Source organism: Eublepharis macularius, chromosome 12 (genome assembly GCF_028583425.1).
Source record: "Eublepharis macularius isolate TG4126 chromosome 12, MPM_Emac_v1.0, whole genome shotgun sequence".
Lineage (NCBI taxonomy): Eukaryota > Metazoa > Chordata > Lepidosauria > Squamata > Eublepharidae > Eublepharis > Eublepharis macularius.
This window is the reverse complement of record NC_072801.1, coordinates 69352323-69374181: the sequence shown is the minus strand read 5'-3', so window position 1 is coordinate 69374181 and position 21859 is coordinate 69352323. Positions and strand designations below refer to the sequence as shown.

Genomic DNA, 21859 nt, shown 5'->3' with positions numbered 1-21859 from the left:
ACAAAAGCCCATCACACTTAACTGTTGAGGCCTCTTTATTCTTGAATTCTCTCTTTCCCTTTTTTCTATTCTATTCCCAGTTCAGTGGTGAAGTGACATCTTTATCAGTATCGTGCCATACAACGTTCTAAGGGTTCTCCCGTGGCATTAATGAGGGCAGAATTGGCAATTGTTTCTTTGAAAGACAAGGTTAATGTAAAAATTTTGTCTTACTGGAGGAAATGTATCTCCTTTAATGGCGAACCAATCTTTATTTCCCTGATTTGCCATCAGAAATACTGAAGAAACACCGAGATCTTAAAATAATCACTGAAGCACTAAGGCAAGCAAATGTGACATAAATGGACAACAAACTTACAAGTAAAATATAACGACAAAGTCTATTATATAAAAGATCAAGATTTGGGTCTAACTTTGATGCAAGACATTCATATTACTTTACTAACAGAACCTAACAAATTCTCACAGAAAAATTCTCACATTTTACATAGTAAAATGAAAATCTTCTATTACATATGTCAGGAGGACTCTTAGACTTTCCACTGTAGAAGTTACTGCTCAGACTTTCAATGTTTAACATATCTAGTTGTTTGAGGTTTAGGGGGAAAGGGGGGGGAGGTCTCATGTTCTCTTGCCTCCCAGATTTTTAACAGCCTTTCTGTATTGGGACTTGTTCCAATGACCTAAGTGAGAGACATCTCACAAGGTCCAGAAGGCTGTTTATCCAGTCTCTTTCTCTTATTTTTCTTATGGGCACACAAACAGTTTAACATAGAGGAGGGGTGTGTGAATATTACTACTAGTTAATAATTATTTGTTCAGGGAAGAGGTGGGTGGATTAAAGGGGGACAGTTAAATATAACAAAGGCCCTTTTCGCACTTACGGTTTAAACCACCATTTATGAGCATTCGCTCCGATCGCAGTGGCTTCGGCATTGCACCTGTTCATTTCACACTGTCCACTGCAATTTCGATTTGGTGTCTGTGCTTCATTTCAAAACCTCGGTGCAATTTTGGGCTTTTGGGGCCTTGCAATTCACGTCACACTTTTTTTAAAAAAATTGAGCATGCATAGTAACGTTGCAGTGTTGGAACCCTTCCCCCCTTTTTGCTGATTGGGCTGTCCCCTGCCCACTGGAGAGGCAATTGGTGGCAGAGTTCTGGGGGAAAACATGAACCACTCTCATTTTTTTAAATCAAGCCAGGAAAGGGTTAAAATGCTGCCGATTCATCTCCTCCCAGGAAGCAGAGGCTTGTTTCCAAAGGGCTGTGCAAAATGCTTGGGTTTTCCCCCCCTCTTTGGCAAAGTCTGAAACATGCCTGGGAGGGAGGGAAAAGCAGCCATTTAATCCTTTCCTGGCTTTTAAAGCGAGGAAGAAAGTGCAGGAACATTACAACGTTGCAACCCATTCTTGTCTTTAAAAAAAAAAAGAATGTGTGTGCATACCCTAAGGGAGGAAGGAGAAAGCAGCTATTTAACACTTTCCTTGCTTTTAAAGCTAGCAGGGAATTAGCAGCAAGCTTAGGAATCATTCCTGGCTTTTGAAAAAAAATAAAAGAGCATGCATACCGGGAGGAAGGAAACCAGCGAAGAAGCAGCCTTATGACTCTCACCTCGCTTTACTAAAAAAAATGGTGGACAAGGAGTTCAGAGAGCTGAGGAGGGTGGGAGTGGTTAATTCTGCACAAACCAATCAGCTCCCAGGGAAAAGGAGAGGGGGGGAGAGAAGCAAAAAGGGGGCAAAAGTGTTCACATTAGCAAAATGCGAGCCAGCTGCCAGTCGGCAGCGAACTTAAAAAAACATCGGGGTATGTCCGCAGGGGGAAAAATCGGGGATACAGCAGACAAAAAGCGGGACTGCATCCCATGACTGCTTTTAAGTGTGAAAACTTTGCAAACATGGGATGTGGAACAGGTACAAACGCGCTCTAAAAACCGAGTGCGAAATGTACCAAAGTTTATCTGAATTATATTTGTTAGTAAATATGACCTCTTTAGTGGGAATGGGTGGGGAAAAGAGGAATGAAGGGATTTAACAATACTATGAAACTTCTTAAAATATTCTAGTTAGGTTCATTTAATATAATCATATTACTATTGTTAAGAATGCTTATACTATTGATATATATATATTATCTCATGTTAACTTATAGATTTGAATACATTTTTAGCATTTGTATATAGCGATTGAGATACTTGTATATTCATCTTTGATTTGTTGTGAATTAGAAATAATATTCTCTTTTAATTTAATTTAATTTATATTAAAAAGGTCACAGTATCATAAACTAAAGTGGCACAGCAAAACAACAACAACACCTTCACTCAGAAATAATCACACATGAAACCGCTTTATATCACACCAGACCATCGGTCCAGTAGCAGCCGATCTCCAAGATCTTTTGCAGAGGTCTTTCTCATCACCTACTACATGGTCCTTTCAATGGGAGACGCCAGCGTTTGAAATCAGAGACCAGATTTGTACAGACAGTCCCATGTTGGAGTGTGCATTTGAATATACCCAAGGTGAAACAACACCTAAAATGAGCTGATTCAGGTCAGCTTGGAACTCCTGAAATGGTGGGGAAAACTCCAGAAATGTCAGAAGTGATGAAAATTTCTCCTGCAGAAATTTGGGAATGTTTCCAGAATTCAAAGAGTTAAAGGCGTGAGGAGGGAAAAAGAGGAAGCCTTCCAGTGAAACAGTGTGCTCTAGTTACAATGATCCTGCTAATCTCCATTACATTCTTTAATCCAAGTTCCTGGAAAAATCTCTGCTTCATGGAAGAGAAAGCAGGATAACAGTATTAGAAACAAACCCTCAATCAATCAAAAAATCCTTAGCCAGTTGTGTCAAGCCAATATGATGTGAACAAAACTGCATGTGTTGTTTTGTTAGCAAGCTATTGCTCAGCTGGAAAGAGACTTCTTGCATCACCCTTACTCTGCTTTGATACACATCAGGGAAGGCCTGGAGGTTAACATAGCTTAGGCACCACAATGAAGTCCCCATTAGCTAAATGCCACAAGAGATCTGAAAACAGCCATATTGGAATATCACAACGTTTGCTAAAAGAGGATAAACTTTCTAAAAACTTTCAAGTCTACTGAGTAGTAGAGGAGCTGGGAACCTCAGGAGAGTTGATTATCTGCCCTGTCATTATCAAGACCCCTGTGATTAAACACTTCTTGTGGAAATAGCATAGCTAAACAATGGCCATATTCAAAATGAGTAGTCAAATGTAACTCATAAGATTGTGTTATAAACTCCAGTTAAAACAACTTGTGCCTCAGAGATCTGGGAGGTTAACCTGAAGAAGGCTGATCTTTGTCAAAGGTAGGTGTCCTACATTGCCACTTTGGGCAAAAATCCAGGCAGAGATTTGTGGTCATAAGAGTGGTAATGATTACAACATCAGACTAGGGTCTGAGAGAATTAGCTTCATATCCCCCCTCTGTCCTGAAGATCTCTGTTGATTTTTTTCCTCCATCATGTTCTCCAAGTCTTAAGCTACTTAAGGGAAGGGTTGTGGCTCAATTTTAGGGCATCAACTTTGTATGCAGAAGCCCCCGTATTCACTCCCCGGAGTCTCCAGTTCAAAAAGTATCGACTAAAAAGTGATGTGGAAGATCCTTGCTAGAGACCCTAGAATGCTAGTCCTTCGTTGATGTTTTATTTCTGTAACTTTACGCCAGATGCATTCTACACTGCTTGCACATTTCTGTTTTTAATGTCACATTGATGCTGTTTTAACTGAAAGAAAAAACTTTTCCAGTTCCATTTCCTCTCTTTGTTATTTAAACTAGTGATATCTGAGAGCGGAACTACAAGTGATAAAAGGCACAATTTGGACACTTGTCAGCTTCCCCCTAGTTTTGATGGGAAATGTAGGCAGCTTGGCGGAATGTTGGACAAGTGACAGTTGAAAAGTCCATTGGACAGCAGTCAGAGAGCCAAGCTGCAAGACCAGGATGCCTACATTTCCCATCAAAACTTGAGGGAAGCTGACAAGTGTCCAACCTGTGCCTTTTGTCACTTGTAGTTCTGCTCTGATTTTCATGCCATTTTCTGTTTCATCATACTGAATGTTTCTTGAAGATGTGCACATTTTTCAATTTCTCTGGTGCATTAGTACATCAGCATTCCACACAGAGTATGTGCAAATTTAATTCCTATAAATAACATCTATATTATGTATAAGTACGGCATAGATTGCATATAAATACTATCAAAATGAGAACAAATCTACAAAATCAATAGCAAAAAGCAAACGGAAATGTGAATAAATATAAAATACAGACAATATGCTTATCCCTTTTACAGTAATACGAGTGAATTTCTAGGGAATGATTCTGCTCTGTAGCTGGAATTGGGAACACATTTTGCCATCATTCCCACTTGTTTTAGGATTGCAGCTACTCCTGCTAATGTTGCCCGATGCTTTCAGCGACAGTGTGAAATCCACTTGCCATAGGCAACCAAAAGTTTCTCATCATTTCCATATCTCTGGAGAGGATATCATCATTGGGGGATTTGTATCCATTTCAATTATTGAAAATCCTTTACTTAATTTTACAGTGGAGCGGCACTCCATTGAAAGTGGGTGGTAAGTTTCTCTTTGTTGTTTTAAAGGTTGAGCATTGGGCCTTTAGAGAAGTCACATCTAACTTACATCATTCTTGGGTTCTGGCTCACTTGTGCCAGTTCCAACATGCAAATGCATGGCTTAGAAATGACAGCATCAAGTGGTGATTCACCTGCATGAAGAGACAAAGTGAAATCTATTCGCAAATCTTAATTTATGTGTCATCTCAATCACTGTGCACAGTTCATGGATTGAGCTTTCCATCATCTTGTATAAAAGTATATGGAAACCTAAATAAAGATCATGCATACATGAACTACAATTAATTCTAGATAAGATTATAGATTAACTTAAGTGTAACAAGTTAAACAATCTGAGAAAGCACAGCCTTAAGAAAAGCATAGTTGTTTTGACTCCTCCACAGATATAATGAAGTCCACCTGAACCGTGGAACTTTCTTGTCTCCCTTCTACCACTGCCCCCACCTCAAAATCCTGCTCCCAACACAGTTTTTAAAATCTCTGTGTAGACCTTTCTTACCTAAGTTCAATTGGAAACAAGACAATCAACACCACAAAGAGTCTATGGAAAGATGCTTTTCTGTGTTTCCGAAGCAAAAATATTGCACTTGACAGTGTTTTGGATATCTTACTAATGCTAATAATTGGACCGCATTCCTTCACCTTGTAGAGCCAAGCCACAAGAGACAAATTAAATGAGGACGTGCATGTGAAGGGAGTCACAATGTTAGCTGGGTTTCAAAAGAGAAGCTGAGTTTCAAAAGAGATCAGAAGGCTTTGTCCTAGAAGGGGAACTGAAACTGACAGAGCCTTCCAGAGGCAAAGAGGAAATTAACAGATCCTCTGAGCAGGGCTCTCCTTGGCTCTATAGAAAGGGGAAATTGACAAAGCCTTCTAATCTCTTTGAATTAGCATAAATACCCTCTTACAGATCTTTTCCGTGAGGCTGTACCCTTTAGGAGAAAATTATCTTCCTGAAACAACTGAGAGTGAGCAATGGTTTTTGTAAGACAAATAAACTAAAATAATCAATTAGGAACCTTTCTATCAATGATTAAATTCTACTTTCAGGGAGATAAGCAATAAGATTTCTCTTTGTTAGATGTGAAAACCTGGCAGTACTAAGAAGGCTTTGAGTTACAGGTCAAATGCATTTCTGTGGCAAGGTCTACAGTTAGACATTTTGGGAAATGAAACACTTATTTCTATGATAACAAGCTGTTTACCAAAACCACAATCTTTTTGTAGGACAATGCCAAAAAACTATCAACATGTTCTTGCTTTTATCTTTGCTGTTAATGAGATCCGGAAGAGTAATCTCTTACTCAACAGCACATTGATCAAAGATCTTGGACAATTCTTTTAATTCTATATTCACATATGGGAACACTGTGAATCTACTCTTAAGAGCACAGCTGATTCATGGTAATTACTATTGTGACCAAAAGCAGAAACTTATGGCCACTGTTGGTGGACTTACCTCCCAAAACTCCATTCAGATGGCCAACTTATTAAGTATCTTCAAGATTCCACAGGTATGTGTGTTCTTGGAAATTCACAGATCTAGATATTTAACAATAGAGAAATGCTTTTCAGTACCCTTTCTGTGCCCCTCTCAGAACTGTCAAATTGGTAGTGGAAAGTACTGTCAAGTCACAAACAACTTTTGCTGACCCTGTAGATTATTCAAGGTAAAGGATGAACAGAAGTGGGTTGCCATAGCCTGCCTCTGCATAGCAACTCTGAATCTCTTGGTGATCTCCTTTCCAACTACTAACCTGCTCTGACCCTGCTTCTGCTTCCAAGATTTCATGAGATCAGTCTATTCTAGACCATTCAGGTTAGGGCAAGAGGAACCTACCGTGCTTTGCCTGAAGGGCCAAGATGAATTTTTTTGCCTTCATTTTTGTCACCTCCTATAAAATCATGATCTTTCACCTAAGATCGGTTATGGATCCTTTGACCTTACACTGAATGATGAAACCCAATACCCATATTTCTTCTCAATGGTTCCCAATGAAGTTCATCAGTATGTCGGAATTGTTGATCTCCTTAAGCATTTTGGATGGAATTGGATTGGTTTAATCACATCAGATGATGACGAAGGAGAAAAATTCCTTCAAAACTTTATGCCAAGGTTGTTACAGAGTAATATTTGTATTGCTTTCAAAGAACTGATTCCGATATTGAAGAGTTACATAAAAGTTGCAGTAGAAATCTTGGGAAGGGTAGCTTATAATATCTCATTGAACAAAGCCACCACTGTCCTTGTTTATGGGGATAATCAGTCTATGGAAGGACTGCGAATGATTCTAGAAAGTTATGAATTTTATCAACGGCTACCAATAGAGAGAGTTTGGATTATAACATCTCAATGGGATGTTACATCTGTTTTCGTTTTGAACACATTCCCTCCAAAGACCCTCAATGGCTCTTTGTCATTTGCGCTGCACACAAATGTGGTGTCTGGATTTCAGGACTTTATTGAGACCATAAATCCCTATCAATCGGACATTTTTTTCATCCAACAGTTCTGGTTGCATTTATTTATCTGTTCACTACCTTTATATAATCTTTATTACCCAAATGCTGAAAACTGCACAGGGGAGGAAAAGCTGAGGAGCCTTTCAGGAACTTTGTTTGAAATGAGAATGTCAGGACAGAGTTATGGCATCTATAATGCAGTCTATGCCATAGCACATGCACTCCATTCCATGTATTCATTGAGAACCTGGAAGAAAGCAATCGTGGAAGGAGGTCATCTCACCATTCAGCCATGGCAGGTCATTAACCCCTTTGGTCATAGCTCAACCATAAGCAGCTGCTTAGTTTGCAGGAACACTAACGCCACTGTAGGAAGTATGTATAAGTATAGCTTATTTTCATTTAAATTCAGATTTCCACTGCATAAGATACATCCAAATGATTTATAGTATTTTTTATCTGTAAATAATCATAGAAGAACTTTTATCTTGCCTGTGCTGTTTTATGACAAATGATGCTTGAGAGCTGATTTACATGAATTCCTTTATCTAGTCATTTTGTCTGTGTACTATAAGGGGATCAGAGGCTGTGACTATATAGCTTTTACTCTGTATGTGTCATAATGGTCTGGCACCGCTTTCTGATCCAAGAACCACAACATGCGATGCTTGCTGATATACCCTGCAAAGTTGCTAGTATGCCAGAAAACAAAAAGGGTAGGTTAGAGTGGGCTGGAAATGTGGATTGTACTTAAAACCACTTGGAGCAAATCAAGCCCATCACCAGTATTAGAATCTCTAGGGTTTGCCTTGGACAGCTGGCAGCTGTGAAGATCTAAGCAGAAGGCTTGCTTGTTACCTTCTCCTAGACCACATCATCCAGCTCTGCCAGTGTTTCAGTTGTTTGCGTTGAGATCTGACCCTGGGGCCAAGCACCATGGCCTGGTATTTTGCCATTCACTTATGTACTGGGGGTTGCTTACTCCTGGATTTAAAGGCTGTCAGAAAATTGCTCTTTTCTTGTTTGCTTTATCAGGTATTTGGTTACCTTCATTCTTTCATTCATTCTTTCTTTCAGTACTGAAAGAGTGATCAGTTTATTTTCTATATATTTTTATATTTTATTTTTTTATTATTTTTTATTTTAAAAGGTAACTCTTAAAACTAGGTCCTGGCTGTTGATAGAATTTTAAGACTCAATAATATTTTACATGTATTAATTAACTAACAAACAGTTTAATTAATTAATTAAGTAGCAAACAGTTTAATGAGATCAGTTGAGATCAGGGGATTTACCCTCACTACATGGATTCACAATACTGCTGGCTAGCTGGGGCTGAGGGGAGTGGCTTACTCAAGGCTACCTGCAGAATTCAGAATACTGATTCATAGCTCAACCACTTAACCACTATGATACAGTGGCATATGCCACTCTTCTAGACAAATTAGTGCTCACTCAGAGCAGTGAACAAAGGCAGTGTTGTTATTTTTCCCACAATACAGCTGGGGAGCTGGGGCTGAGAGGAGTGGCTTACCCACAGCTGTCTACTGAGCTGAAGGCAGACATTGGACTTGAACTAGCAGAGTGCTGATTTGCAAGCCAATCATTTAACCACTATGCTATAGCTGCTGCACCACCTGCACAAAGCCTTCAAGAGCGTTCATGAAGGAACAAAATTGCAAACTTCCCTGTTCCTTAACATTACAGATAGGCACGAACCGAAATACAAACCAAATTTAAGCACAGACCAGGCCGGTTCATTGTGTGTGAACCATGGTTTGTCAGATCCCAACTTTAGGCAGGTTTGTTTGGTTTGGTTTTTTTGGTCCGTGACTGCAGACAGCCTGGTGCCAATCAATCAAAACTAGGCTTAAAGTATTGGAAATATGAGAAATTTAAATAAATCAGTAAAAAGAAGACACATGATCTAGTCATGCACCAAGCTGAGCAGGGAGAGAAAGAAAAGGTGAAAATGTAGTAACTTTTCACTACACTACTACTTATTCTACAACATTTGACTAGGACAGAATAACATTACGTAGAGTTGCTGTAACTTGAAATTCAGTGTTATCTTTGTTCTCATAGGTGGGACTTCTCTGCATTGTTCTTTACAACATGGACAAGAAGAAGTCCCTAGATAAAAGTTCAATCCTTCATAGCTTGGGCCTATCTAAGGAGAAGAGCAAGGTGTGTCTGGAGAACTAATAATATCCCTTTGGAAGATTCAACCCCTCCAGGGTTGTTTTGATCTTCCTGGCAAAAGAGGAAAAAATTGCATTCTAGACATTCAGCTGCTCTCCTCTCTGTCCCTTTAGGTATTCCGTTCTAGGTGGTAAATCATTGTCCTATTTCAGCCTCAGGGCCAAGCTACACATGACGAATGACACTTGAACGGCAAGTGGATTGAGTGGAGGGCAAGTGAACAGGGAGAAATACACTTGCCGTTCAAGTGTCATTCGTCATGTGTAGCTTGGCCCTGAGTCATTAGCATATGCAAGCACTCAAGGACTCTGTTCAAGGCCTGACAGCTAAACCCTGGGCCTCTCCTTCCTGCCAGCTATGGGTTTGCAGAAGGGTTGCAATTCAGAAACAGAGTACAGTCCCAGTGGATGTAATATCTGGGGTGAATGCCAGATTAGAGGGCATTTGTCCACAGTGTTATTTCAGACATTTCTAGGAACTCTAAAGAAGTGGTATGCAGCATTGCTTCAAAACAGACACATGGATCCATTTTGTATTTGAAGAAAGATTTTAAAAATCTAATGTTCTGAAAAGAATAATTTTCTTGCACATACTCAAGGGTCACATTGTAGCAAGTTCCAGAATTGTAATGCCATCTCATTTTTCATTAGTTTTCTTCATGTGTAATTTTTTTCCTACCAATATAGATGCATTGGTTTCTGAGAAACGTTCATTTTAACAATAGTGCTGGTGAAGAAATCTTTTTTGATGAAAATGGAGACCTGGCTGGTGGCTTTGATATCATGAATCTGATCACCTTTCCCAACCAGACTTTCCAGAGAGTACGAGTGGGATGGATGGACCCCTGGTCTCCTACAGGCAAAGAGTTCTACGTTAATGAAAGTGCTATTGTGTGGAATCAGAAATTCCAGCAGGTGTGTATGATAGTTTTAAACTAAAAGATTCCTTTGGGAAACTATAATAAAGGAGAAATGCAGTTTTCCATATAAAAGTAAATCCAAACTGTAGCTATGCCCACCGTGGTGCTTGACCCAGAGTATTTTTGTATATTGGGGAATTTCTTTGCTGAAATTCATTTTGGCGGCTGTTGATTTTTCTTATACTCTATTTCTCTTTTAAGAGTCAGAGTTCTCTTTCATTCAAAGAGAAATCAAGGAGCCCTTTTATAACCTCAGACCTTGCAGTTGTTTTAAGTTGTACATCCCATGGTAGTGCTCTAGCAGGAGGTAGGAAAGCTTGAGAAAATACGGCCTTCCTTTGAGCATCTACAGAACGAAATTCTGAAATTTTGCAGAACCTCCTATTTTGCCCCTCTGCTCTTCAAATGTCTCTTTGATCAAAAAATAATGGATTAGAAACTGACTATAAGTTCCTAAAAATAGGAAAAGAAAAGGCTTGTTGGATTTCAAGGAGAAACTGGGTAAAAAAGAATAAAGAGTATTTATCTTTAGCTGAAAAATTTCTGAATGCAAACAATTACAAAGTCAACATACTACCTTTTACTAGGACCAAGCTACATGACAAAACATTGTGAAAGCTATTGAGTTCATGAGAACTGTTCATCAGAAAAAAATGCCACAACATTTTAAAAAAGAGAATGGTGCCATGATTTTAATACCTCTTCATACCATCTTTGAAGTTCTTTAGGCTAAAATGGCATGCAGAGATAGGATGGTGCCAGTGTCAAGCAATACCCTGGTATCTGTGAGGAAGAAATAACCCTGAATCTACAAAGGCCAACCATTTTCCAGGCAGGAGTCAAGTATCCCTTGTAGGCTGAGATCAAAAGAGCCACAAACCAGTCTTAGCATTTATTAATTTACTGATTGATTTATCAATCTATGCCATATATTTAGACATCTTTCAACATTGCAGGAACCCAAGGCAGCTTTCAATATCAATAAAATAAAATGAATAAAACAAAGTTTAAAAACATCAACATAAAATGAATAAAATAAACTTTAAACTCATAGTTTAGGACCGCCGATAGATACAAAATCCAAGTAAATGAAAAAGCAGTCCTAAATAAAAACATCTTCAGCAGCCTCCTGATGATTGGCAGTGAGGAAGTAAGGCCAACTTCCCTGGGGACTGCCATTGAAATGGTCCTCTCTTGCATTTCTACCAAACACGCTTTTAGAATTAATGGGGTAGTTAAGAGGGCCTCTCGCCGTGATTTTTAATTTCCAGAAAAGAACACATGGGAGCATTAACAAGATTTATTTATTTATTTATAGCCTTTCTCACTGACACTCAAGACAGATTACCCAGTATGAGATTAGTACAATCAGTATCAAGGACATTTCCACAAACAATGCCATAGGGTAAATAGGTACAAGTTTAAAAGACGTATTAGCAAGAATCCAATACAGGATGATTCCGCACACGTTGGATAATCCACTTCCAGTCCTCTTTATAGATCATTTGGAATGGATTTTTTCGTGTGTGGAACAAAAAATCCACCTCAAACGACTGATAAAGTGCATTTAAAGTGCATTATCCAACGTGTGTGGAATCAGCCATCGAGCAGAACAAATACTGAAGCAGGACATATTCAGTTCTAGGACTAACTTTAGACAACATGGAGCACTAGTGGTACTTTTTTAAAACACCAGATAATATGTAAGGCAATATAGTGATGAAGTCTATGGCCCCAAACTCATTAGCACACCATCTGAGACCCAATCCCTACAATACAGTCCTCCCATCTGAGTAAAAAGCCTTTTTGAATAGTTCGGTTTTGCATAGTTTATGAAAAGCCAGGAGAGTGGGGGCTTTTCTGACTTCCTCAGACAGGTCACAAGATAGGAGCTACTACATAGAAAGCCCATGTATGGGCTGCTTCTGACTTCACTCTTGTGCAGCTTGGCATGATGCATAAGGTAGAAAGGGAACAGAATGCAAATTAGACAGCTTTCCCTCATACACAAATCTCTTGCTGTAACGAGCTTTTGCCCGTGTCTGAAACTAAGCTTTTACTAGCCAAAAGAAAGATGTATCTTTCTCCTGGAAAGCTTTCAGCAATTAGTTCTCAGACCTGTCAAACAGATAAGTTCTTTGAACCAGCTGTTTATCAGTACATTTATCTATATAGGGTTCAATATTGCTTTGCAACTCTTTATCAAACACACAGACACCTGTCTAGAGTTTATTTCACTTTATTGAAAATACACCCTAGTTTTTTAATGAAGCAAGTAATCAAAATATTAATGGCTATTAATATAAATCCTATAAAAACAGAACACAGAAAGGCAATAAGAAATAAGTTTGCTAACATTTCTTAATAAATTCCAAGTTTAATATAATCAAAGTTCCTATGAAATACATAGGTAAAAATAAGTTCTCACCTAAATTCTCTCAAGAGGTTTCTTCCATCAGAGCTCTGCCATTCTATCTGCGTTTGCAATTTTATACATTATCATATGCAAATATTTAAGGTCTATTCACATGATAGCACAAACAAACAATGATTGGTCTGATGCTTCATTGAATATTCATAATTTCTATTGTACAACCTTCCAGTTAGTAAAAAATTACGTTATACTCAAACTTACAAAACAAAACTACAAATCTCTGAGAAGTGTCAGGAAAAGTTAAGCTGAGAGATCACCATTGGTTGTATCTCTGATAGAGGAACATTAATCTCGATAGAGTCCACTATTTTAATTAACTGTCAAAAGATTAAAGTACACCTGTTAGAATTAACTAACACGTAGAAAAAAACACACAGACAGTTCATGCAAAGTTTAAAAGTTCATCTAGAGAATACAAGTGCTTGGCCTAGTATTGCTCAGTATTGATTATTACCATGTGCTTTTATCTCTATTGGTGCAACATTGCTAGTTCCATTTTACAATTAAACACCTTTGGGTCAACAGGAGGCTCTTGTTCCAATCCAAATAGGGCAATGCTGTGCAGATGGAAAAGAAGCACTTACAACCAAACATACTTTTAAATGTTATTCTCCCATGATAACCCAAGAGAGGTCTTATATGTAAGCACCCAAATGCAGCCGCAGCCCAGATACAACATGAACTAAAATACTACCTATGTTTACATCTTCTGAAGTGCTAAAAAGAAATGTACGTCGATCACAATTTTTACATTTTTTTTTACATTTTACCAGTAGAAATATATTTGCCTGATGGTCAAAGAAGGTTCAAACATGAATGAGTGGAAATTCAGAGGATGAGAGGAAGGGCACAGCTGGGGTGATGGGTTGTGGGAGGGAAAGGAAGGAAGGTCAGATGCTGCCATAAGGCAAACAATTCAAGATACAGGGTAAGTCGGACCATGGCTGTGAACATCAAACATATACCAGATATAAATGAGTTGGGAATGGAATTTGTTACTGTGTCATTCTGTGCAAAGTTCAGAATTGAGAGGTAAAAATAAAGTAAGTTTCCAATCACTTTGCTTGTGGTTATCTGTAGAGTGTCCCAAAGGCTACGTGTGTCCCGAACTGCCACTTTGGATACAGCCGGATTGTTCAGGAGGGGAAGCCTGTTTGTTGCTATGAATGTGCCCAGTGCCCTCAAGGAAGCATTTCAAACCATACTGGTAAGTGAAAGCCTTTATATTGATAGGGGGAAATTCACCATGCCTTGTAGATGAGTCCTGCCATATCAATATTCTGTATACAAAAAGTGTAAATGGTTTACAACGATAGCCCATTGCTGGATTCAACATGACATAGCTTTTCTTTGCTAGAGAATTTTCCCCTACATGTTCTCTTTAAGTCCACTGACTCAGTCTGGTAGTGATCTAGGATATGCTAGAGTTTGCTTACACAGGATGAAGAGGAAACAATTTGCAACCTTTGATATTTCTTCTAACATTGTTTAAATATTTCCCATGACATAAATTTCAGTAACTGCAACAACATCTGAAATAACATATGCAGCATTAAGCACATGTAAGAGGGGATCTCTGTAATTAAAGTATACACAGGCGGCCCCTTCTGTTTTGTGCCACAATATTACATAGCCATGATAAAGAAAAACTGTTGATCTGTAGTAGAAAAGCAGGATTGGAGCCTAGTGACACCTTATAAACCAACAAGATTTTCAGGTTTTGAGCTTTCAAGAGTTAAATTTTCTTTCATCAGATGTGAGCAAAGCCAACATGCTCAAAACTCTTCCAAAGCCTACACAGGCCAACGTAAATTATTGAGATTTGAGTAGCACCCCAATCTTACTATATAATTGAGTAAGCGTATTTCAGACAACTCACTTTGTCCCCTGGTGCACCACCAGAGGGCGCTGCCATGGAGGGAAGCCTAAGCAAGGCACCATGTCCCTCCAGAAAACATGCCATGGTGGGAAGCCCAGGCCAGGAGCAGGATGGGAGCAGGTGGCAATGCCCACCTCCTGCCTTCACCCAGCTGGTATTAGGAGTGGAGCAGGTGGCAATGCTTGCCACTAGGGGTGTGCAAGCCAAAAATTTTCGGCTATAGCCGAAAGTAGAAAGCCGAAAGAAGATTCTCTATCGTTAAAGCCGAAAGCCGAAACAAGAATCGCTTTCGGCTTTCGGCTTTCGGGATTCTTTCGGCATTATTTTGGCATTCTTTCGGCTTTTTTCTATGGGAAAATGCCTCCGTCTTCCAGGACGCCTGGAGGAGGCATTTTCCCACTGAATAAGCCCAAAATTGGTGGGGACCTTCCTCTAACCCTTCTCTAACAACCACCCAAGTTTCAGACAGATTGGACTTTGGGGGGCCATGTTATGGCCCCCCAAAGCAGGTCCCCCCATCCTCCCATAAGAAAGCGAAGGAGCAGCATATTGTTAGCATGCTGCTGCTGATCTTTCTTCATTATTTCCTATGGGGAAAAAATGAAGAGGCAGGCTTCCTTTGCCAGGGGTGGCATTTTGCATGCAAAATGCCCCCCAGCCCTCAGGAGCCCTTCTCCCACTCCTCCTCCCACCCCCCACCAAGGCTCAGCCTGCTCCCACTTGGGGGGGCCATTTCATGGCCTCCCCAAGTAGGTGCTCTAATCTCTACCACTGACAGCTGGGGGAGGCTTGTGTTGCCAGGGGTGGCATTTTGCATGCAAAATGCCCCCCAACCCTCTGGGGCCCTTCTCCCACCCCTCCTCCCACCCCCCACCAAGGCTCAGCCTGCTCCCACTTGGGGGGGGCATTTCATGGCCTCCCCAAGTAGGTGCTCTGCTCTCATCTCTACCACTGACAGCTGGGGGAGGCTTGTGTTGCCAGGGGTGGCATTTTGCATGCAAAATGCCCCCCAGCCCTCTGGGGCCCTTCTCCCACCCTTCCTCCCACCCCCCACCAAGGCTCAGACTGCTCCCACTTGGGGGGGCCATTTCATGGCATCCCCAAGTAGGTCCTCTCAGCCCCTAAAGTCCACCCCTTACAGCCCCACACAAACCCAATTCCCCCCCAGCTGCCACACACAGACCCAAATCCCCACATTAGCCCCTCACAGACCCAAATCCACCCCCACCTGCCCCACACCCATAACCCCAGGAACAGGCTGGCAAAGGCCAGCCCTCTCCCTTTGTTCCCTATGCTGGGAACTTCTAAACTCTCTTTCCCTGGGCAATTCTGCACAGCCCAGGGGTGCCACAATGGTGGGCACACTTCTGAGTGCCAGCTGGTCCCTGTGAAAGAGCACCTGAACCACAGACACCCTCCCTCAAATTCCCCCACCACCTACAGAGATGGCTGGCCAGCCAGTCCCATTGTTCCCTATGATGGGAACCAACTGCACAACAAAGAATAAAACAAGAACAACACAAAATAAAGTTTTAAAAAAATTATATTCTCCCTTCCAAAGTACAAGTAGGCAAAGCATTATGACACATTACACCAGCAGTCCCCCACACAGAAAAATTAAAACAAAACTCACTTAACATCAGAGAATCACAAAGCATGATTCCTGTCAAAAACACTTTATTTCTTGAACAGCTTTAGGTTACACAGCAGGGGGGAACACCAAAGGGCATGGCAGCACTATCTTACACAAAAATAACACAACTCACTTCACATTAAAGAATCACCCCAAAAAATTGCTGTCAAAAGCACTTTATTTCTGTAACTGCTTTAGGTTACACAGTAGGAAGGCACCACAGAGCAGGAAAGCAGTGTACTACACAAAAATAACACAACTCACTTCACATCAGAGAATCACACAAACACAATTGCTGTCAAAAACGGTGAAGTGGGTTGTATTATTTTTTGTAGTACATTGCTATCATGCCCTGTTGTGCCCTCCTACTGTGTAACCTAAAGCTGTTCAAGAAATAAAGTGTTTTTGCCAGGAATTGTGTTTTTGTGATTCTCTGATGTTAAGTGAGTTGTGTTATTTTTGTGTAAGATAGTGCTGCCATGCCCTTTGGTGTTCCCCCCTGCTGTGTAACCTAAAGCTGTTCAAGAAATAAAGTGTTTTTGACAGGAATTGTGCTTTGTGATTCTCTGATGTTAAGTGAGTTGTGTTATTTTTGTGTAAGATAGTGCTGCCATGCCCTTTGGTGTTCCCCCCTGCTGTGTAACCTAAAGCTGTTCAAGAAATAAAGTGTTTTTGACAGGAATCATGCTTTGTGATTCTCTGATGTTAAGTGAGTTTTGTTTTAATTTTTCTGTGTGGGGGACTGCTGGTGTAATGTGTCATAATGCTTTGCCTACTTGTACTTTGGAAGGGAGAATATAATTTTTTTAAAACTTTATTTTGTGTTGTTCTTGTTTTATTCTTTGTTGTGCAGTTGGTTCCCATCATAGGGAACAATGGGGCTGGCTGGCCAACCATCTCTGTAGGTGGTGGGGGAATTTGAGGGAGGGTGTCTGTGGTTCAGGTGCTCTTTCACAGGGACCAGCTGGCACTCAGAAGTGTGCCCACCATTGTGGCACCCCTGGGCTGTGCAGAATTGCCCAGGGAAAGAGAGTTTAGAAGTTCCCAGCATAGGGAACAAAGGGAGAGGGCTGGCCTTTGCCAGCCTGTTCCTGGGGTTATGGGTGTGGGGCAGGTGGGGGTGGATTTGGGTCTGTGAGGGGCTAATGTGGGGATTTGGGTCTGTGTGTGGCAGCTGGGGGGGAATTGGGTTTGTGTGGGGCTGTAAGGGGTGGACTTTAGGGGCTGAGAGGACCTACTTGGGGAGGCCATGAAATGCCCCCCCCCAAGTGGGAGCAGTCTGAGCCTTGGTGGGGGGTGGGAGGAAGGGTGGGAGAAGGGCCCCAGAGGGCTGGGGGGCATTTTGCATGCAAAATGCCACCCCTGGCAACACAAGCCTCCCCCAGCTGTCAGTGGTAGAGATGAGAGCAGAGCACCTACTTGGGGAGGCCATGAAATGCCCCCCCAAGTGAGAGCAGGCTGAGCCTTGGTGGGGGGTGGGAGGAGGGGTGGGAGAAGGGCCCCAGAGGGTTGGGGGGCATTTTGCATGCAAAATGCCACCCCTGGCAACACAAGCCTCCCCCAGCTGTCAGTGGTAGAGATTAGAGCACCTACTTGGGGAGGCCATGAAATGGCCCCCCCAAGTGGGAGCAGGCTGAGCCTTGGTGGGGGGTGGGAGGAGGGGTGGGAGAAGGGCCCCTGAGGGCTGGGGGGCATTTTGCATGCAAAATGCCACCCCTGGCAAAGGAAGCCTGCCTCTTCATTTTTTCCCCATAGGAAATAATGAAGAAAGATCAGCAGCAGCATGCTAACAATATGCTGCTCCTTCGCTTTCTTATGGGAGGATGGGGGGACCTGCTTTGGGGGGCCATAACATGGCCCCCCAAAGTCCAATCTGTCTGAAACTTGGGTGGTTGTTAGAGAAGGGTTAGAGGAAGGTCCCCACCAATTTTGGGCTTATTCGGTGGGAAAATGCCTCCTCCAGGCGTCCTGGAAGACGGAGGCATTTTCCCATAGAAAAGCCGAAAGAAAGCCGAAAGAATCCCGAAACGTTTCGGCTTTTTTCTTTCGGCTACCCGAAACGTTTCGGCATTCCCCGAAATGTTTCGGCATTCCCCGAAAGAAGCCGAAACACTTTTGTTTCGGCATTCTTTCGGCATTCTGAATGCCGAAACGCACATCCCTACTTGCCACCCAACTTAACCCAGCTGCTATTAGGAGTGCAGGAGGTGGCAATGCCCACCCCCTGCCTTAACCCAGCTGGTATTTGGAGTGGAGGAGATGGCAATGCCCACCCCCCTTCACCCAGCTGGGATCAGGAGCGCAGCAAGTGGCAATGCCTGCCCCCTTCCTTAACCCAGCTGGTATTAGGAGCTGAGCAGGTGGCAATGCTCACCCACCACACCTTAACCCAGCTGGGATCAGGAGCAGAGCAGGTGACAATACCCACCCACCCCTTCACACAGCTGGGATCAGGAGGAGATCATATGGCAATGCCCACCCCCTTCAACCTGCTGGGATCAGAAGTTGAGCAGGCAGAAATGCCTGCCCCTCTTTCAGCCAACTGGGATCAGGAGCAGAGCAGGTGGCAATGCCCTTGCCCCACCTTATCCCAGTTGATATTGGAGCACAGCAGGTGGAATTTTCCCTCCCACCTTAACCTAGCAGGTATTAGGAGCAGAGCAGGTGGCAATGTCACCCCCCTTAACCCAGCTGGGATCAGGAGCAGATCAGATGTCAATACTCACCCCCCCCCTTCACTCAGCTGGGATGTGGAGCAGATCAGATGGTAATACCCGCCCTCCTTCACCCAACTGGGATCAGGAGTGGAGCAGGTGAAAATGCCCCCTGCCTTAACCCAAACCACAGAACAAAGAAGGAGTCATGGTATGGCCTTTGCCATTGAGCAAGCTGCCAGCATGCATGAATCTTGACTGAGGGCCAAGCTACACATGACGAATGACACTTGAACGGCAAGTGGATTGAGTGGAGGGCAAGTGAACAGGGAGAAATACACTTGCTGTTCAAGTGTCATTCGTCATGTGTAGCTTGGCCCTGACTTTCCTTGAGGTTCTGTAACTGCCAGGAAGAAGGGGATGCCTGAAACGGGATTCCTTGCTAGCTAACCCATTGCAGTTACACCTGGTTGTATTTTCAAATATATTTATTGGTCAGTCACTGGATTTTTGCCATGCAAAATGCTGTATATGAATTTTGATATATAAGCGTGTATAGCTACTGAACATTTGTGGTCAAACCTGATTGTATTTTCAAATATTTATTGGTTAGTCACTTGGTGTTTGCCATGCAAAATGCTGTATATGTATTCTGATTTGTAAGCTTGTATAGCTACTGTAAATTTCTGTCCATTTACTCTGTGGTTACTCAAGGTGACTTTGGGCCAAGCTACAAGTGACAAATGACACTTGAATGGCAAGTGAATTTCTCCCTGTTCACTTGCCCTCCACTCAATCCACTTGCCAGGCAAGTGTCTTTCGTCATGTGTAGCTTGGCCCTTTGTGGGGCGCGAAAGCATTGATTTTGCATATTGCAGCTGTAATTCACTCCCACAGGGCACTTGTTAGCAAATTGTGCCAGCTTTTGACCACTTAGAGTTTATTTGATATTCTATTAACTTTCTTATAAAGTAACTTTTGCATTATTTCTTTGGAATTGTTTTTCATTCTGCCTTAGTTAGTTGGTCACGGCTATTGCTCTCTTCCCTGCCTTAACCCAGCTGGTAACCCAGCAGGTGGTGTTAGTGATGTTAGTGTTTTGAGTAATACTGAAAATTGTCTTTTTAAAAAAATAATGCAGTGGTGGTTTGATTGCAATAATGAAGATGAGTTGTATTTGTGTATTTGGGAATAATGAGACCACAATTATGCATTTCAGATGCTGACCAATGTGAGAAATGCCCTGAAGATCAGTATCCTAATAAGAAACAGGATGAGTGCATTCCTAAATTGATCTCCTACTTATCCTTTGAGGACCCGATGGGAGCAGGCTTGGCTTCTGTTGCCATTTTGTTTTTTGTGATTGCGGTTGCTGTGATGGGGATCTTTGTGGCACACTGGAACACACCTATTGTGAAAGCCAACAACTGCAGCGTCACATGCATCCTGCTCTCCTCTCTGATGCTTGGCCTTCTGTCTTCCTTCCTCTTCATTGGCCAGCCTGGGACTGTGACTTGTCTCCTCCGGCAAACACTGTTTGGCATCATCTTCTCCCTTTCAGTTTCTTGTGTCTTGGCCAAAACCATCACTGTGGTTCTTGCCTTTATGGCCACAAAGCCAGACAACAGGATGAGGAAATGGGTGGGGAAGAGACTGGCTCTCTCAGTCATCATTTTTTGTTCTTTGATACAAACTGTCAACTGTGCTGCATGGCTGGCAACATTACCCCCTTTTCCAGAATTCAACATGCACTCCGAGGTGTCTGTGATCATTCTACAGTGCAATGAAGGCTCAGCAGTCATGTTTTACATGGTTTTGGGCTACATGGGTCTTCTGGCCATCATTAGTTTCACTGTGGCTTTCCTAGCACGAAAGCTGCCTGATTCTTTTAATGAAGCCAAGCTGATCACCTTCAGCATGTTGGTCTTCTGCAGCGTTTGGGTGTCCTTTGTCCCAACGTATCTGAGCACCAAGGGGAAATACATGGTGGCCGTGGAGATCTTCTCCATCTTGGCCTCTAGTGCTGGCTTATTGGCTTGTATCTTCTTCCCCAAATGCTATATTATTTTAGTCCGGCCACAGCTGAACACCAGAGAGCAGCTAGTAAGGAAAATTGAAACAAAAGCCCATTACACCTAACACTTGAAAGGATAATTTGATTACTACCATGCCCTACAATGCAATCTTATGTTATAGTCCAAATACTAAGAGCAAGAGAAGTTTTTGTTTTTGTTTTTAAGAGAAGAAAAAAAGGGAGATGTGTTTGGACAGCTGTTCCACTCTTTCTGATAGTTTTTCTCATCTTCACTATGTATGTATTTATGTGTTGTTCAGTCACAATGGACTAATGCCAACCCTAGGAATGGGCTTTCAAGGTAACTGAAAGGCATATTCTCCTAAGGAATTTGGTGGTCATCCATTGCTTCTTCCATACCTACTTCAGTTACTTCTTGTATGTTTGAAGGTTTTCCAGAGATCATTTGTTCCCCTTTGTATCAAATGAGGTCTTCTGGTTTTAGATTCTGTCTTTACAGAGTAAGGGTATACAAGCTCAGTGCAGCCACATTGTGTTTCCAGGCAAATTGAAGATAGGCAAGTATGATGACAACTATATAATATAGAGCTGCGCCTCTGTCGGGAAAAAAATCAGTCAAGACACCCAAACAACAACCAGTTTGTCACCAGTTAGCTGTCATATTGATCCTAGCAACACCATCAGTGTACCCAGCAACATCAGCAATACCATTTCAGGTTCATATTCCTGCTCATCCTCTCTTGTGATTGATGCCATCACATGTCAGCAGTGCCGTTCCAACCTCTACATTGAACAAACTGGCCTGTCCTTTCAACAAAGAATTGATGGACTTAAGTCTGACATCATAAACCACAACATTAAAAAAAACAGTGGAGGGACTTTTAACCTTCCAGGACCTTCAGTTACTGACCTTAATGTTGCAGTTATCCTGCAGAGGAATTTCTAAAGGAGATTAGAAAGAGAGACTGATGAATTGCAACTGATAATGAAGCTCAAGAAACCGCATCCACCT

At 41.9% G+C, this 21859-nt stretch overlaps 1 protein-coding gene across 1 annotated transcript; it reads left to right on the top strand.

Annotated features, from left to right (window-relative positions):
- Positions 1–6064: 6064 nt before the first annotated feature.
- Positions 6065–20951, top strand: LOC129339690 (vomeronasal type-2 receptor 26-like). The gene is made up of 5 exons (XM_054994269.1): positions 6065–6142; positions 9177–9278; positions 9980–10207; positions 13727–13853; positions 20032–20951. The coding sequence occupies exons 1-5, from the start codon at positions 6065–6067 to the stop codon at positions 20949–20951; spliced, it is 1455 nt and encodes a 484-aa protein (XP_054850244.1).
- The last annotated feature ends 908 nt before the right edge of the window (positions 20952–21859 follow it).